Genomic DNA, 20,396 nt, shown 5'->3' with positions numbered 1-20,396 from the left:
AATGTATATCAATGATTTAGAAGAGGTTTTATATTTACAAGGAGCTAAAGGCATTGGTACAGACATGTTAAAATTTTTCTTGCTAATGTACGCTGACGACATAGTCCTATTTGCAGAGTCAGGTGAAGAGTTACAATCAAATTTAAATATACTGATATTGTGAGTATTGTAACAGATGGAAACTAAAGGTCAACATTGACAAAACAAAAGTTTTAATCTTCCGAAAAGGTGGAAGAATTCCTGCTAATTTACGCTTCTATTATGATGCTAATATCTTAGATATAGTCAGCCACTTTACGTATCTTTGCGTAGTATTTACGACAGGTGGTTCTTTTCTGCAAGCAACAACAACACTCGCTGGACAAGCAAGAAAAGCAATTTTCCGTTTGAAAAAATGTTTAAATAAATTTACAAATATTACACCCGGTCATAATTTAGAGCACTTTGATAAACTAATTAAACCTATACTATTGTATGGGTCTGAAATCTGGGGTACCTCCAAAAGGATGGCCATTGAACGCATCCATACTCTTTACGTCAAATCTGTGCTATGTGTGAAAACAACAACCCAAAACGACTTTGTTTACGCCGAGACTGGTAGACTTGATATTTATTCATATAGTATAATTAATATGGTGCGGTTTTGGTTTAAAGTAATAAATTCGCAAGCACACAAATATCCTAACATGGTTTATAAAATAATGTTGCAAGATATGGAAACACGTCCACGATCTACAAATTGGGCAATGAGTATCAGAAAGATTCTTACAGATTTAGGTTTTTATCATGTTTGACTCAACCAGGGTGTCAATGATATCCCGCTATTTATGTCTCTTTTAAAACAACGTGTCAGAGATATTTTTATTCAAAACCTTGAAAGTAGGATCCATGACTCCTCACGAGCAAGATTTTACAGTACTTTCGTTAATTTTAATTTCCAACCCTATTTGAACTGCGTTAACATTCCAAACTATAGAATTGCACTTAGTAAATTAAGAATGAGCGCACATAGATTGAATGTAGAAGTGGGTATATGGAATGGAACTCCTTTGAATGAAAGGCTGTGTCCTATATGCAATGTACTTGAAGACGAGTTTCATTTTATTTTTGAATGCCAGATGTATGTTGAGATAAGAAATAATTACATACCTAGATATTATCGTCAACGACCCTCTATGTTAAAAGCTATCGAACTTTTACAGTCAGAATATAAACATATACTACGAAACGTATCCATCTTTGTGTACAAGGCTTTTGAATTGAGAAATCGAAATGCTCAACTGTTACACTAAGTGTTGTTCCCTTGCCTGTCATATTGTAAATTGCACTTTTTTCATAATGTATAGTTTCAAAGAATTGCATATTTAAATGTACTTCATTGATTATAATACGTTATTGTTTGTGAATGACATTAGCACTAACACCATCACGTAGAGATATGTACACAAGAAAACTTTTATTTATATTTTTTTTCTTTATTTTTTCAGGCTTTCGTTAATTTTTATAACTGATCGCCATGTATTTATGCAGAATGTTCAATTTATCAATGATCAAGGGTCATCTTTTACTTATATCATTGTCTTTATTATGTGAACTGTTTTATACGAAATAAACTTTGTTCTGTTCAAAACTTTGTTCTGTGTTCAAAACATTTAGATAAAACAACACGGAAAACTATTTTGAATAAGTCCATTTCAATTTGTAATGAACTTGATATGTCACTATAAATGAGATTTGTTGTTGTAACCAAGGAATTTTCTTTAAAATGAAAAATAAACAATCATGAAGTATAGATCCCTGTGAACGCATGTATACACAAAATGGCGGAGTTGGGAGAAGATGAAAATATCCGATACATAATCATGGATTTCTCTGTTACTATCTAATTTAGTCAACAGTCTTATATAACTGTCTTCCATGTTTTTTTTGTTGCAAAAGTTGGCTCGATCCAAGACAAAAAGAAAAAAAAGTTGTCAAAACGTTCAATATGTGAGAGGCCAGCTTTAAGATCCGGTCGTGCAAAACTTTGGTGGCAACACTGGAGAAGCACAGCGTCCTCGTAAATGTGGGTGAATGATTTCAGCACTGGAAAATTAGACACTCTATTGACAGGGTCATTTCACTGAGCAGTGTGTGTCCATTTACAAATGTGTGTTATGATTGTGCAAGTATATAATCATGACTTTATGATTATATTCATGTCTTACGTCGTTTCGTTGAGAGATAACGCACCGTTGTGTCAGACCTGTTATGACCTGTGATTAAGCACCTTGTGTGCGAAATCATCTGCAAAAAAATATTCAAATGTGGAGTAGGATTGCAAAAAATAAAATGGCAATGTCTTGGTAATGGAACCATGACTACAAGTTGTATAATCTATTTTGAGATTAATATAAATGTACAACTGTTTTTAGGCCTTTGGGCATTCGTCATTTTAACTAGTAGGTTAACATTCAATTTCAAAAGTGTTGCATGGGAAACGAGGATTTAAAAACAAACTCCAGACATTTAATTTCACTTTAAAATATTTGCAATTATCAAATCTAAAAGTTCCAACGTCACAAGTAAACCAATTTACAAGACATGTTCAACTAGAAATGTGTCCATTGGACACAGATGCTTCCATAGGCCACCTTTGTTTGACACAACAAAATGGCCATTATTTTGTCCATTCATCATAAATGTGCATCAACATCATGAGTACCACAACTTAATAACATCAAATACCTTCCTAAAAGATGAAGTTATGAGCGACTCTAGTGGAACAATCCAAACATTACATTTTTGCTTGTTCAGTGGCCATAACACTAGATATTTCTTGTGCAGAGGCAGACAAAACTCCAGATGCACAACTTTATAACCCCATTACATTCCAACATGGTTTCATGACTCGAGGTTATATTTTTTGTTAGTTCAAGGGCCATAACTCTGGTTGTACAACGTGCAGAGGGAAACAAAAACCCAGGTGCACAACTTCATCGCCTCAACAGCATTCCCCCAAGCTTTTATGACTATTTGTCATATACCGTAGTTTTGGAGTTTGGACCGACACAAATCCAGAAATGCCATTTTTTTTTTGCTAAATCAAAGGCCATACCACTGTTGTTATTAAGTGGAGCAAAAAAGAACCCAAGTGCAAAATTCAACACCCCATTAACATTGCCCCAAGGTTTCATGAATTAAGATAATACAGTTTTGGATTTTAAGCAAATGCATAATTTCATGCATTCCACTAATAGTACAGTCCCTAGAGGTATTTGTGTGCATTTTTTGTCCAGAGCGTCTCTTGAGATATTTGTGTCGGAGGATGTTTGAAGTTCAATTTTAGCGAGTGTGGACAGCTTGCATCCTCCAGGTTACAATGGTTACCAGGACAACAGCCAAGATGGCCGCCGTTTTCTTAGCCCATGACTATTCTTACAATACTTATTATAACTATTTAACACAGACATGTATTGACTTAAAGGTTTAAAGTAAGTTATGTACAAATGCTAAGCTTTCTAACATACTGACCATCAAGGACACTAAAGGTCAAGGTCATTTCAAGGTCGAAATGTGAAAAAGTGGTAAAATATAAGTTATTCACCTCAAATTGTTTTTATCATTTACAAACAAATGCGATATTGCATTAAAATGGCATATTTAAATTACATGTTATCATTTCCCATCATAATAACCCGAAGGAGGACCGCATAAGATATTCTGGTAAGATACACTAGCCAATTACGTACCACCTCTATTTTTGGACGGTGCCCCTCAGGGCCCGTCCTAAGTAGGCACATTAGCCGATCAAACTACAAACCAAAGCACGCCAGTGCGCTCAGTAAATAGTTCGCATCATTGTTTTGAATACACAGCTGATTTAAAGTGGCTGTTACATAGTTTTTTTCTAAAATATCTGGGCGAATAGTGAGAGAAGTGGGTCATGTATAATTTATTGACAATTGGTTCTGAAATCAAATATTTATATTGATAAATCATTTCGCCAATATTGACTACTTCATGGAAATAGTTCCACTACATAACTACAAAACTGCATTCGGAAGTCCTCGGTCATTTTACTGTATCGATAAAAATAAATCCGTAAATGTTTCGAACTAAATACGAAAGTTGCAAAAAGTACATTGTTGCCAAACATAATTAATTAAATACTTTGAACTATCGAAATATCTTAAAATATATATCATACTGTAGACTCTTTAAGTAGAATCATCAAAATATGATGTGTTAATGGCATGACCCAAAATGACCCGGTTTATCCAAGATGGCGGATGAATCAACACATGTCCGTGGAATTTCCGATGTCAAATCGGATTTAAGGCATCACACTCGAGTTTTACAATGGATTGTTAGTGCTAAAAAGGAGAATTAAAAATAATTAATTGAATAACATCATAACCTTGTGGTCAAATTGGCTGAATTTAACGCAATACAATTAATGACATACATCTGATGAAAGGTCACCCACTACTAAAAGTAAGTTGCAGTAAACCACGGAAATACAAACTTAGTGAAAATCCATAAAACAATGACGTCGTTTTGCTTCGTGCCATTAGTAGATGTTAATAATTGTTGCAAATATTGATGTGAAAAATAATGATAATATAAATAACTCGAAACAACTTGCATCTGCGTCACAGTTGTCATCTTTCTGCATAAAACATACATTACAGTACAGTAGGGTATTTCAGATTTTCTTTAAAATTGTGATATTAATGCACCAGTCAATTGTAACCACGGCCACCCCAGGTCCGGGGTAGTCCACCTAAATGGCCGTCAATGAGTCTTTTGACGATTTTTAGACTATGGCAGACTCGTTACAGGGATACACATGAAATGTCAAAATAATAAAAAAAAGTATCCCTGATCGCTCATTATTGTAGCTAAGGTCCGGGGATATACGGGGAATAGCCGGTGAAATGGGTCGTGTTTATGCTTGTCAGGTGGCCCCACATTGCCGGGTGAATGCGGTGGTTTTGTCTGTTTTAAATACAGCGGGTTATTGGCCTTGCCTAGAGTCCTCGGGGTGCAGGGACTTTGGTGGGGATTTTACCAACTGTTCGTCTCCGCATGGCATGGAATTTAGCCGGTGTTGGCTGTACTGAAAGTCCAAGACCCCGCTATTCCCAAGATCTGGGGGTGGGGGGGGGGGCGTGGTTACAATTGACTGACCAGTGCATAATTTGGTTCCCTTTATGCCATGTTGATCTGATTCATAACATAGTAAAATATTTTCTTCAACTGTAACAACACTTCAATATTAAACATTGCATTGCAAAATAGGAACACGAAAGTTTCACATAATTTATCTTGAGCCAATATCAATGTTTAATCACACAAGTGTGTATAATTAAACAAGTGTTTCATTAAACACTTAAATTCCGATCAGCTTCTGTCAACATAGCATTGCCATTTGGACCTATCTAGCTGATCAAAACTTGTCCAAGACTCTGAAGTTGCTGTTTATTTGGACTAGTCAAGTATTAAACTTTTCAACAAAAAGTTACTATAAATGATCCTGGCATTAGGACACGGAGCTAGCCTGTCTGTATTATCTGGATGGTGCTAAGCCCCTGGTGAGCCTTAAATGCTTTGATTTGAAATCTGCCACTTATTATTATCTATCATTGACTACACATTTTTCAGGTAAGTGTAAATTACAGTATTTTCTTGTATGTTTAAATTAACAATGGTAAAAGATAATGCATAACTTAATTGTGCATGCTGGAGATATCAATATTGTATATATGCATATAGCTTTACGGATATTTACAGTGTTTAAATAGCTCAAAAGGGTCTTACTCAATGAAAAAAAAAATCAAAATACTAGAATGTAGACAGGATTTTGACATTTTTTGGCAATTAATTAAATTCAAGGGTGTAGCCAGGCTGTACTAAATGTGAGAGGCTATGGGATGGGGAATCCCTGTAACCGTAGGAGGTTAAGGGGGGGGGGGCTGCTCGCAACGGAAATTTTTTAAGTGATTTTTAAGGCTGTGTTAGCTATCTAGCACAGAGAAACAATGCTTTCTATAGCTGATCTTCCCTTTAAGGTTTTATTCTGATGTCAAAACATAACCCTCGACTTTTATGCCATGTTTGACCATTTTTTTCATTTTTCAAATTGATGTTACGCACGTGCGTAAGTGTGTAACGCTGGCTACGCCCCTGAAATTGTTCTGTTGCAATTTTGGGCAAATCATTCTCATTGGTATGCCTATCAAGCATCAAACATGTATGTCTAAAAAAATCAATAAAAACAAGCCATATTACTGAAATGTTCAAGGCCAACAGATCCCTTCAGAGAAAATCATGCATAACCCTTTTATATACATATATTCTCCCTCCAAACAGAGACCTGGTATACATGTTAATTTGCATATTTAATCCAGGACATCCATAAACTATGAATGCACTTCCCCCTTTGGCAGAATGTTACATTACCCTTATTCGTTATTTCAATTTATTTCTGAAGACAGCATGAACTTTTATAGAAAAGGAGTGTCAGTAATTTAGTCTGACAGCCTGTGATTTTGTTTTTCAATCAGAAGGAAATTTTGCAATTTTAACATGGCCATGTTTTGACATGCTTGCACAGTGTGTGAATTGTGATCAAAATTGTGCTTGGTTAATTTTGTGCTAATGCGTTTATCTTGGACTTGACATATTTCTTAGTCACCACATGGCTTGTTCCAAAGGGTAAAGCATTTGGAAATGTCAGTTCAAACCTGATAAATATGAAATTCTTTTCCTTAATTCAATTTTGATATTTTAAAACACCCTCTGTTTTAAAAACTTGTTTTAATAGATGTTTATGGATAAGAAGACTCTTAATTTGAACATCAACTTGTTTAGACTAAGAAATAATGAGCCCTTAAAGCTGCACTCCCACAGATTGACTATTTTAACAGCTTCTTTTATTTTTTGCTTTGGAAAGAGCAAATTATTGCGTAAATATATATATGTGCAAACCAATAATAAGATATCTGACAAAATATCAGATCTTAGATTTTCATATTTATGTTCAAAAACTGATGCTTAATGGCTTAAACTGATACTAACGGTTAAAGAAAAAATGCATGAAACATCAATTTTTGAACTTAAGTATAAGAATCTATGATCTGATTTTTTGTCAGCAGTCTTATATTACTGGTTTCCATGGATTTTCGCAAAAAAATGGCTCGTTCGAAGACAAAAAATAAAGAAGTTGTCAATACTTTCAATCAGTGTGAGTGCAGCTTTAACAACAAAAATAGAATAAACCTACAATTAAGCAAATGAAATTTCAGATAGGCATAAATGAAGTGCTATCCTTAATCATTAACAATTTCATTCTTCAAGTTTGGTTTTTCCTCAGCCTACTGTCACTCACCTGATGCACAATCCCTGCATAAGAGTTTACGTAGACAATGAATTAGACAATGAGTTTGTTTTCTAAGTCAATTGAATGACCTAAAGTAACTAGCTTAACGATTAAGAAGGGCTCATTATCATCAATCACTCCACCCATTCTGAATAATGATTATTCATAAAGATTTTTTTTCGTGTTTTTTATTTACTTGTATACTTTATATCCAGTTAAATACAGCCATCACACATTTTTTCTCTCCTAAATACACATGGGGATATCAATATAACATTGGTCTATTTCTATTGGTCAAAAAATGTCACGACTCCAATAATTATGAAACACCGCTGTTGGTCAAGGACAGGTCACGCGGTGACACCACATTTTTCCATTTTCCAAATTTAAATTACACCAAAATGGCATCTTTATTCGGATTTGATGAATATTTCAATGAATAAATAAAACATTTAAACAGGATAACAGGTTGTCAACGTTATACTTACATTACGGGGTTAGTAGGTGACATAGTATTGGAAATATGGGGGGGCAAGAATCCATATTTAGGTTCGAGCTTCACTCCACCGCAATATGGTTTCCTTTACATTGAATATCCCATATCGCGGGTTACCTACTGACCATGGAACTTATAGTATCCTTCCACATGTTTTTAAACAAATTCATAGACAAGAATGTTTCTTTCAAATGACAATTTGTCATTTTGTATTCATCGTGATGAAAAAATGTAAAATTAAATTTCCAACCAATTCTTAAGAGGAAAATGTGATATTTATCTTATCTCCTGATAAAAACTTTCAATCACGTTGGGTACTGAATGGGGTACTATATTGGTTTAAATAGGAAATGACGCCATGAACACATAGTAATCTATGACTTCATCTTACCGGTGACCATTATGATGTCACAATTAAAAAGAGTTTAGTTTTTTGTTGTTATTCCTTTCTGCTGTACTTGATATCACCTTTATATGTATTCTTCTTACAAACAGTGTGAGAATGATCGCATGATTCTTTGGTTTGAAATTTTTCCTAATACAAATTTTTGCAATGCATGCTTGTAGTGCAGAGAATAGCATCGCTTTAATGGTACATGTATCCTGTTTTTAGCTCGACTATTCGAAGAATATGGAGAGCTATACTACTCAACCAAGCGTCGGCGTCACACCTTGGTTAAGGTTTTGCATGTAAGCACCTTTAAGTCATTATCTCAGCAAATACATCATGTATTGCATTGAAACTTTAGATATGTATTCCCAACTATCTAACCTACTAAATTAATGAAGCTAGATAACACTTATTTGAATTTAATGCAAAAAATGGGCCTTTATTATTTGACTTTGAAATTCTGGTTAAGGTTTTGCATGTAAGCACACAAAAGTCGATATCTCAGCAACTACTTGATGTATTGCATTAAGATTTTATACAATGGTACTCAACCATCCAACCTTCCTAATTAACCAAGTTAGATAACTCTAGTTTGCATTTAATGCAAATAATGACCCTTTGTAATTCGACTTAAAAATTCTGGTTAAGGTTTTGCTTTATTATTTGACATATAAATTCAAATACATCATGTATTGCATTAAAACTTTATACACAGGCTCCCAACTATTCAACCTGCTTAAATATTCAGGAAAGATAACTCTATCTTTTATATTTTATCATTTTTGCCCCTTTATTATGCAACTTAGAAATATTGTTTAAAGTTTCAAGTATTGGACTTAAAATTTTCCATGTAACCACATTCATGTTAATATTTCAACAAATACATAATGTATTGCATTGAAATCTAATCTAATTTTACAGTGATCCATGTTTCGCCAAAACTTTTTAATCCTTACACTGAACAGCGGCGTAATAGTCGAGCGTGCAGTCTCTGTGACAGCTCTTGTTTACTAGAGAAGTAAAACAGGTAAGTTGTTTTTGTTGTCTTTACTTAAAGAATATTTTGGTAAAAAGATACAAAGACTCGTCATCATATTATAGGCTGTATTATACAACTCGTCAAGGAAATATGTTAGTAAGATCGACAAAGGCTAAGTTATTTACACATTTCCTGAAGTTGTTGAATATGTTTTTTAAAGCTTCATCAATGAAAACTTGACATCAGTAGTGTTTTGAAAACAAACGTATATTTAAATATGTCGTTCTCGGATGACCCTGACTGGGACCTTTTTGACCTAATTTATTTTAGAGCTATACCATTTTAGACAGTTTTGAAAACAATATTTAATGTTGTCTTTGATGACCTAGATTGTGGCCTTTTGACACACATTAAAATTTGAAGCTTCAGCCATGAAATTAAGACCACTGATTCGAAATCAAAAATCAAAATTGTGCTTTGATAACGTTGTCGACATACTTTCCTATTTTTAAGCTACTTCAATGAAAGTTTTTAGTACAGTTTTCAAAACAAACAGCAATGTTGTGCTTTGATGACATAGAATATGATTTTTGACATACATTCTATTTTTGAAGCAACAGCAAAGAAATTTAGACCATGTGTAAAACTTTTAAAACAAATATCAATATTGTACTTAGATAACCTTGATAATTACCGTTTGACCATCTTTTCTATTCTAAGGTACTGCAACGAAAGTTCAGTAAGTTTTGCAAAACAATTATCAATGTTGTCCTCAGATCTTCTTTACTGTGACCTTTTGACCTCTTTCATAAAATGTACTGCTTTAAGAATAATTATAAATGTTGTGTTTGGCTAACCATGATTGTGACATTTTCATTTACTTTTTTATTTTTGTGGCCTCTGCAATAAAATGTTGCTATGTTTGGAAAACAATTCATCATTGTTGTTCTCGGGTTACTTTAAAGGGACTGTACACCAGATTGGCACCAATTTTTTTTTTCCTGTAACGCAACTCAGAACAATTATTTAATAGAATGTGTTAAGCTTTGAATCATAATTATAGAGAAAGGACCAAAATGTAAAAAATAGCAGTCCAGTGTTGTATCCACTGTGCTACAAAGGCTTACTCCAAACGGGTGGTATATTTAAGCTATATACCTTCGTAGACATACCCAGTAATATTTTTAATGGAAAAATACAAAATCACTGCTTAGCTAAAATAAATTGTAAACTATGTGGTACTTCAGTTAGTAAGATTCAATGCATTGTACACATTAATACCAAGTTTATGTCAGTTTTCGACAATTGTTTTTCTTGCAATTGATCATCTTGTGCACAGTTGCTTCAGCTAAGGCCTACGTTTTTAATTTTGAGTACAACATTGAACTTTGGACCATGTATACTGTTTTAAAAAACATCTGTTAATGTTATGCTTCAGTTATCTTGATTGTGTCCTTTTGGCTTTTTGTTACGCAACTGGAATGAAATTTTGACTATGAAGTAGTTCTGCAAACAAACATTAACGATGATATTGCCAGGTGACCTTTTCATCAACTTTTCAAAGCTACAGCATTAAGATGAATAATTATGATTGGAAAATAAATATCAAGCTTAGAATATAATTTGGCCTCTTTTGTGTGTTAATTCTTGAAATTAAAACATCGTTTGATTAGATCCGACAGTTACATTCAAACATAAAGAACTCATGGAAATGCACATTGTGGCAACATGTTTTGGTATGGCACCAAGTTGTTTAAATTAAATTTGACTATTTTCTCTAAAGACTGAAATAATATAATGCTCATATATCACCAATTCTGTAATCATATTGAAAATGAACATGCTGAGATAAACCTTCAAAAAAAACTTTCAAAAAGAAGATATAGACACGAAAACGCAACTTTGCGAATCTTACAGCAATGACCATTGTGAGATCATCATTTGCACTTTGCAACGTTAAAAAGCAATGGTGATTAAATAAATATAGATAAAAATACCTTTTAATATTATTTTAAAAGAAAGAATATACACTTTACAGTTCTGCCACTAATGTTTATGAAAACGTAACATAGACAACTTTGAAAAAAGAAAAGTATACAGAGAACAATCTAATTTTAAGGTATTTTTTTGTACTGTGACCTTGAAATGACCTTGACCTTAACATTGAAGAGGTCAATGTCATATTTCTCTTTGAAGTACATTATGGGAGAAGTAGTAGCCATGTGAATACTGACTTGTATCCTTTTATAAGTTCATATTCGACTTTAACATTTAATATGAATTTGCAATTTATGGTGGCAAACTTGAGCGCCAGCTTGGATTATTTGGTCCGCACCATGTTTTTGCAATTTATAGCGCCAGTTTTATATAATACAGAATTTTCCGAACAATTTAGATATAAAACCGCTCAATATACTTTTGTTTCCTCAAAATTCGCTTATTGTCACTTAGGTTTTAATGCCTATTAGAGGTTTAACATTCAGGTAGTATGTAACCTTTAGATGACCTAAATAGTGGACCATTTAAATTTCAATGTTTCGTAAATGTCCATAGTCATAATAATTAAATAAGGATTTAAAGCATCAATGTATATTGACCTAGATATCAAAATACTAAATAGCCTTTATAGTTTATTATAAAGTGTTGCTTGTTTAATAATATTACAATTAGAGCATTTTTCAGCAAAAATCAGAATAAGGTGGTGGTACGTAATTGGCTGGTTTATCTAACCATTACACCGTAATTGTTCCTCTCGATATGCAAGTCAATAAATGTTTGTGTTAAATAGTTCTAATAGATATTGTAAGACTAATCATGGTCTATAAAAACGGCGGCCATCTTGACTGTTGTCTTGGTTACCATGATAACCTGGAGGATGCCAGCTGTCCAGTCCCTCGCTAAAATGAACTTCAGACATCCCCCGACACAAATATACCAAAACATGCTCTAGGACTAGACTATAAGGTTTTATTACTCTAGGTAACATAGTTTTGGGGTTTTTGTTGATACGAATCTAGAAATGCAAATAAATGCTAATTCAAGTGCAATTACTCTTGTATGTTACTTACAGTAGCAGGACACTAACCCAAATTGCAAACCTTTTATCACCTTAATAACATTCCACCAAGGTTTCTTGACTCTCGGTGAAATAGCTTTTAAGTTTTAAGCAACACAGGTTAGTACCATTCACTGCTGCACGCACACATGCACACACAGACAAGGGCAAATTTGACCAGATAATAAACGTGAAACTACAGTGTGATGTTCACTCCTACAAATTTTAAATTAAAATAACCATGAGAAAATTAGCATTGAATAAATGTCACACAAAAGAAATGTTATTACATTATTTCAGTTATTTAAGATCAAACTTTTCTTTTGATCATTTAAGCGCATTCCTGATTGCAGGTTTTTCCCCAGTTATTTCATATTGGCCTCGCAAGGTCAGATCAGGAATTGGTTCCTCATCGCAGAGCACTATCTCTTGACACACTGGCGCAATTTTCATTGTAACACCTGCAAAAAATGATATTTATATTTTAACTTAACTCTGCAACAATATTCAATTGTTTTTATTGGATTTAGGGAAAGTCTTTGTTTTAAAGGGCTAATTCAGATTGATGCATTCGTGTTTGTTTTTTTAATTGAATGCATTATCATGTTGAACTTACTTGACTTTAATGATCAAAACAAAAAAAGCTATATAATTTTTGTACATATTAAAATTATCAATTATAAATGTGTTTTTAATGTATAGACAAGTGGCCACAAATTCCCCAGCAAAAATAATACTAATATTTGTATATCTGTAGCAAAATCATTGCATTTTTTGTTTGATCATTCAAGTCAAATTAGTAAGACATGATGCATTAAAATTAAAAATATATTTTGGGGCATCAAACTTTATTTTGAGCCTTTAATCTTTAAAAAAATTCTTCTCAGCTCATGTTAAATTTATAGAAAAATAATAAACCAAGATTTTGATTATGCCTAACCTGCATAGTGAGCGGTCTTCATAACTGCTCAGCAATAAATGCCCTATATGACAAACAAAGTGTTTGTGTATGGACTTAGGTCGGGGATTAGCGCTGCTTCATCCCAATAGCTCAATTCCTGCTACAAACCAGCGCCTCATTATGGTTTCTGTCATGGTTGTGATAACAGTAGGCACGCGCCTTTTTCCATATTCCAGACAGAAATTGAAGCTTCCGATCTGAAAATCAAATTTAAGAACAGATTATAAAAATGCATGTTATGTTGTCATTAAACTGCCACAAAACTATAAGATTTTAGCTGGGAATTGCGCCCAATGAAAACATTTAAAGTCATTCAAAGCTGCACTCTTACACATTGACAGTTTTGACAATTTCCTTTTTTGGGGGAGGGGGGTTGGGGGGGGGGGGTGGATAAAGCCAATTTTTGCGTTAATGTCTGACAACCAATGATATAAGACTGCTGACAAAAGATCAGATCGCATATTTTATATTTACATTCGTAAGCTATGGTTTCATGGCATGAATTGTTCGGCATAAAACATCCTTTTTTGACCGTAAATAAGAAAACAGCGATCTGATCTTTTTCAGTTGTCTGCTAATACCGGTGTTCAGACATTCACGTCAGAAGTGGTTTATTCCAAGACCAAACAATTAAAGAGTTGTCAAAACAGTCAAGGCTGTGAGCGTGCAGCTTTAAACATTTAAAGTCATTTAAAGGCATTCTCAGTCAATACTAGACCTATTCACATCTTGGCTTCACTGAACAAGTATATTCATCAGCTTTACTGAGACGAACCAGACACATTTATATTGGAAGACTAGAGTTTTACCAACTGTGCTGGGCGGGGTAAAACTGAAACGGCTCAGAAAGCAGCGACCCGGAAGAACTACATTACAGCAGAAGTTTAGAAGGCCGAGAAGGGATTGTAATTCTTTGAGTTTTAATTTTCTGCGACAAGCAAACTGCGGCAGTAAGAGCCTGAGTTTATCCAGTTTATCTCTAGGTAACCTTGCTTCCATACTGGAAGCGTCTAATTCTAGACCCATAAATACAACAACAACAACAACAACAACATTTATTTAGCATTAAATGTACAACATTCATAGCCAAAATGCTTCACATATTATCAAACGTGAAAGGTCATAAGAGAGAATTACAAATTGGATGTTATATTAAGATTGTTTTATGAATTAATATTATCATACATATATATTTATTATATGTTACTCTAAACGTGATCGTAAAAGAAAAGCATGGTATACAAATTTAGCAAGAGAATTTAACTTTTTCTTTGTATTTGCTGACACCAAATCTATAAATTTTTGTTTTGTGGGCCAATGACAAAAATATGTTTTAAAATATTCCTTTCTCAGGTTATTATAATGCGGGCATACTAACAAAAAATGATAAATGTAATGACCTGTCGGGCTGATTCCGTTTTGTCTGTTTTTATTGGAATACCAACTTTGTCACAAAATTCAAGAAATCTAAGTAAGTGGTTCTGACAAGAATGTTGGTCATGACTCAAAATGAGAAAATCATCCAGTATATGGATCATGTGGGGGATTAATAGTCGTGAGTTGGCCACCCACTGAATGGCAGAACTGAATGTCTTAAATATTGCACATGAAGATGAACTGCCCATTACTAAGCATACATTATAATAAAATTGAGAATCAAACTTAAAACCTAACAGCTCATAATCATCGGGAAAAATAGGAATAATACGAAATGCATTAGCTATATCAGTTTTCGCCATAAAGCATCCATTGCCTAGTAAACGGACTTTTTTACTGCATCATCAAATGAAGTATATTAAACTGTGGCCAGAGAGGGGTCAATATAATCATTTACTGATTCCCCAGGGGGATAGTTGAGGTTTTGGATCATACGGTATTGACCATGTACTTTTTTGGGAACTAGACCAATAGGACTTAGCTGAAGGCTAGGAAAAGGTTTAGAGGAGAATCGACCTTTGATACGGGAAGCTTGTAATTCAGTCTGAATGTGATTTCGGACAATGATAGGGAGTTCGAAACATGATTTCATGTTAACACAAGTAGTAGCTCTTCAAGGACCAATGAAACCAAGTTTGAAACCCTGACTAAAGCCTGAAATCAAGTATTTATAGTCAGAATGATCCTTAAGGTAACCTGCAAGGATGTTGACCCGGATAGGTGTTATTATTTCAGGATTTATGCGGACGGGAGGGAAAGGAAGGGACTTTTCCGGGAGGATTGCTGGAGAGCGAGTTTGCAGCTTGCTCTTTAGAGGAAAAACTGCAGTTTCCTGCATGGTGTTGGCCTCTGCAGTAGCCACAGCTGTGGGGATGTTTGCAGCGGGTAAATCTGCAATTGCCTGCTCTAGCATTGAATGTCCAACATGTGTTGTCAAGAAACCGATTTTGTTGCCTTTGAAATTGCTTGGGTTGACCAGCGGAGGGACTGGGGCCTGATCAAAAGGAACGGTTTTGACCTTGGGTTGTGACCATTACCCAAACCTCTGTGTAACCTGTCCCAAGGAATGACTTCATGTTCTCGTAACATACGGAACTGCATATCATATTGTTGCCAAGACCATCCGCCATGTTTTTGGGCAAGGTCCCTGACAATTTCAGCATATTCCATTAATGCAGGGGTTTCATGAGGGTAATGAGCGGCATATATGGCTACAAAACTGTGAAAAGCTGAAGTCGACATCTCGATAGATGTGATAGATCTGAGAAGGAACAAGACTGACTTGTGAAAACCTATCAAATTGTAAGGTAAATTTGCTGTTGGTGGAGTCCACATGTTGGAGTGGCAATAACAGCGCAAAGTCAACAAATCTATTTTGTATAATTTTCCTCTGGATGGACCTTTTTACTTGCACGGCAATCGGTGTAGAATTCTGAAATAGGCTCCACAAATTGGAGGCCATTACCTCCCGTAATGTCCTGGGTGTGGTGGGCTATGGGACCATCCAAAGTACAGTCTTCTTCGCAAGATGAGTCACTACCAGAATCATCGCTGTCATCCGGGGATATTGACATGAAATTGTTTGTTGGTATGGGGTGGACAGCAGGTGCCTCAGGATCCATTTGCCACTGTATACTACCTTCCAGGTGCTCCACGTGATTAGTATCGGAGCCACTTGACTGACCACTACCGGTAGTGTTGACCCGCCTGTGACCCACGGTTTTTCTTGTGGCAACCTGATGGGAAATCTGCTGTCGGGATTTCTTTCGACGGGGCACCTCAACCGGGTGGCCACTTGTACTCGTGGCTGTCTTGTTAGTTGGAGCAGGCGAGGCATGGCAGCACGAACATGATGCCGTAGTTGACGAAGGTGACCGCTTCGGCCTCATCTGCAGATAGCAAGAATTTAGTAATGTATGGTATAAATAAACCACTGCACAGTAAGGGAACATGTGCGTGTCATGTAATAAAGCATATAGCCTAATCGCTCTTAAGGCAGGAATAAATATAAGCAGCATGGAAACATCACATTGCTGACATAAACACTGCCCGAATAGCAAAACAGCTCTCAAGGCAGGAATGTACAATATGCAGCATGGAAACATCACATTGCTGACATAAACACTGCCTGAATAGCATAGCCGCTCTCAAGGCATGCGTTAACAATATGCAGCATGGAATCATCACATTACTGACATAAACACTGACCGAATAGCATAGCCGCTCTCAAGGCATGCGTTAACAATATGCAATATGGAAACATCACATTATTGACATAAACACTGCCCGAATAGCGAAATATTAGCTCTCAGTGCATAAAATATAAGAGTGCAAGAATGGCAACTCATGAAAAAATGATAAATATGTAATCACTGCCTTCATAGAAAAATAGAAAGGGCAGATGTACATGAGTGTAGAACCACCATGTTGTAATATAAGAATATAGACAGATTAACATATCTTATCTTGACGGTCTTGTACATTCAGTACAGACACCACCGCGGCACGGATGTTGTTGTAAAGCTTGTGCTCTCCAACCTGGGAAAGATGAACTCCATCTTCGGCTAGAACATTAGTGACAGTCTCGGGTGACCAGAACCCCTTAGGAACCCAGTATCGTGCTTTTTGGTGTGGCAGAGCCGACAAGCCAGAAGCCAAGGCAGCATTTGTTTGGAAAGCCCGCTCATTGAACCAGGGAATGTCTACGACATGTCGAATGGGACGAGAATTCACTTTTCTGTAGAACACCGGGAAAACTAACACATGTCCTACTCCACAGATAAACACTAAAGTGTCAACTAAATCCAAAATAGCACTGGAACCCGTTGCTTGTGTATTTACTGTCGAGCAAAGATCGCTCGTACCAATCATCAACACCACCATGTCCGGGGAAAAGTCCTCTATCTTGTCCAAGTTATCCCGTAATGTTGATACATAACCTCCACGAAATCCGCTATATAGAGGAATTTCCGATTACGCAATAATCGGAAGTCGGCCATCTTGGAGGCACTTGCGCAATAACGCTTCCGCATAGATACAGTACAGTGCACAAATACAATACCACAGCTGTCAATTGGTAAACATCCTACGGCAAAATGGTGATTAAATGTGCTGTTTTGGGCTGTTCAAATAGGAAAGATCGTGAAAAGGACTTTCAATACTATAGATTGCCTGCAATTGTCAGCAATCAGGGTGAAGAGTGTGAGAAACTGTCTAGCGAGCGGAGACGTGAATGGTTGGCTAACATGAACCAGTGTTTTAAAAACAAAAACTTGGATAACGTGAGGATTTGTTCAGAGCATTTTGTCAGTGGTATGTACAGAAAATAATTATTGTAAGAATCTTATCAGATAAACGTTTTAATGACTGTATTACTAGATTGTTTTCAAACTAAAATGAAGCTTCACTAGCCAACCAAAATTATTGTTTTACACAGAAGCATACCAGAAATCCATTAGATTTATCAGAAAGAAATTCTACTTATGTTATTTATTTTTTCTATTTGAAGGAAAGAAGGCAGATCTGTATGACAGAAACAACCCAGACTGGTGTCCCACTTTGCGGCTTGGAGGATCCAACCCTGAACCAGTTGTCTCAACACCACTGCACAGTGCCACACCACATGTAGATAGGTATACGCGAGTCCAGGAGAGGTCTAAGTGTAAATGCCTTGAGCTAATACAGAACGATGAAGAAAGCACGTTTGAATCAAGTGATTCAGGATGTGAAGGTGTTGCTTCTCAAACAGACATGGATGGTATCTTCATTAATTCAATGGACAGTGAAATTCGAAGATTGCGCGAAGAGAACTTAAAGTTGAAAAAGGACAATGTTGTTCGTTTGTCAAAGGAAGACTTTGAAGGCAATTGCGAGAAAGTGAAGCATCTTACAGGACTATCCACATTTGCCTTACTGATGACACTGTTTAGTTACCTAGAACCACATTTACAGCCTTCAGGTGTGCTTGACCAGTTTAGAATGATGATTTTAACACTAATGAGACTAAGACTTAATTTGGCTGTGTTATTTTTATCATATGAGTTTGGCATTTCTCAGTCATCTGTTTCCAGGATATTCAGCAGTGTTATTGACACAATGTTTGCTAGAATGAAACCATCCATACACTGGCCTGAAAGAGAAACACTGCAGAAAGCACCAGAGCGTTAAAACGGAGTGCTAAATTACTTGGATAGTCCCGATGTCTTATCACCAGATCGTTTAAACGACTTAAAAAAGAATATCCAAAAATTTGTACTTTTTTCACCTCGTCCGCCATTTTTTAAGTGATATGACCGTGAGTAAGCACGCTGGCCCAACGTCGGGTTGACCTACTTTTATGAACAAAGAAATTCTGGTCCGACCAATTAAAAATCAAATAAACATCCGAACCGCGGTAGAAAATAAATATTCAATGTATATCCGTTATAAAAGAAATGCACTATGTTAAAACCATATAAGATAAGTCCAAAAAACGGTAGAGAAATGTGCAAAAATAACAGAAATCTTTCCAAATTTTTAAGCGTGGTTCCGCTTTGAATCTGAACGAAGAGTGATGGAATAGGAGTGCCTTGATTGGCTGATATTAGTCACGTGGTTTAAAGTTTCGGTCACATGATTTAAGACGATAAGACAATTGGCTCTGACGTCATTGGTCTAAAAATACATCTAATTAATATCAAACAAAGACATAAATACTTTTATATGTTTATAAAATTCATTTATGTTTCAATATCAATTAGAATTCGAAATGTTTATACCTTTGTTAATGTGTTTTTGCCTACTCGGTTTCAACTGATCTTCCTAAGTGAATTACGAATATCAAAAGATAATTACAATATCCCAGCCTATACCTGCATTCATATGTTTCTTGTTCAATTTTTCAGCTTCAGTAGGCTCAGTTTTTTGTCTTTTTGTCCATCACAATACTAGCTTCTAGTCAACTGTATTGCCATCCGATTTTTAGACTATCTGCGCATGCGCGCAGGTAGTCTTAAGACCGCAAACTCCAAAGAACTACTTTTATTCATGTCGTTTTAACCCATTTTTTGTCTCAATGCGCTCTATGTTTAGTAGCAGAATGACGTCGAAACCATAAAAATAGATTATCCGGGTATGAGTTCTTGCTTGTTCGGCTATTTCCGCGCTGTACTTATGTATTCCGGCGTTTTGTTTTTAGCAGAATATAACTAATAGTATTTATAGATCATAATATTTATCAGATTAGTGTGAGTCAAACTAATAGATGCTCTGGTAGGAAGGTAACATACTGATATTCACTCCAGGATGTTTTAGAAATTATTACCGACCGCAAGTGTACCATCGCCTGCAGGGTTTGTTATTATAATCTTGTGTGACCATGAAACACGCTTATTTGTAAGGGTGTATTTCTAATATAACTTTTATGAGATAAGAAACAAAAATGATTGTCTGAAAGTCAACATAGTTGTATCCCACGTTTCGCGTTGCTAATGCTTCAAATACTATGATTTGCCTGCTATACAATAACAAAATACTATTCATTCTATGATTTTTAGGCGTATACTTTTCTAAAAATATGTTTACATTTTTTGCGTAGTAGCTTCGTTTCGGTGTATTCTTGGCATAGTTTTGGACATTAGCCTTTCAATTTATTCTAACACACATTCCCTGATACGACAGTGATTTATGCATACTTTTGATGAAGCAAAGTAGTTCGGATTTAACCTGTAACACAC

At 35.4% G+C, this 20,396-nt stretch overlaps 1 protein-coding gene across 1 annotated transcript; it reads left to right on the top strand.

Moving 5' to 3' along the window:
• The first annotated feature begins 17,690 nt into the window (after positions 1-17,690).
• LOC128237836 (uncharacterized) lies at positions 17,691-18,849 on the top strand. The gene is made up of 2 exons (XM_052953417.1): positions 17,691-17,994; positions 18,191-18,849. Exons 1-2 carry the CDS (start codon positions 17,778-17,780, stop codon positions 18,847-18,849), a joined length of 876 nt encoding a protein of 291 aa, XP_052809377.1. The 5' UTR covers positions 17,691-17,777.
• The last annotated feature ends 1,547 nt before the right edge of the window (positions 18,850-20,396 follow it).

This window comes from Mya arenaria, chromosome 6 (genome assembly GCF_026914265.1).
Source record: "Mya arenaria isolate MELC-2E11 chromosome 6, ASM2691426v1".
In the NCBI taxonomy this organism is placed as follows: Eukaryota; Metazoa; Mollusca; class Bivalvia; order Myida; family Myidae; genus Mya; species Mya arenaria.
Note: the sequence above shows the minus strand (reverse complement) of the source record. Positions and strands in the feature narration are given on the sequence as shown.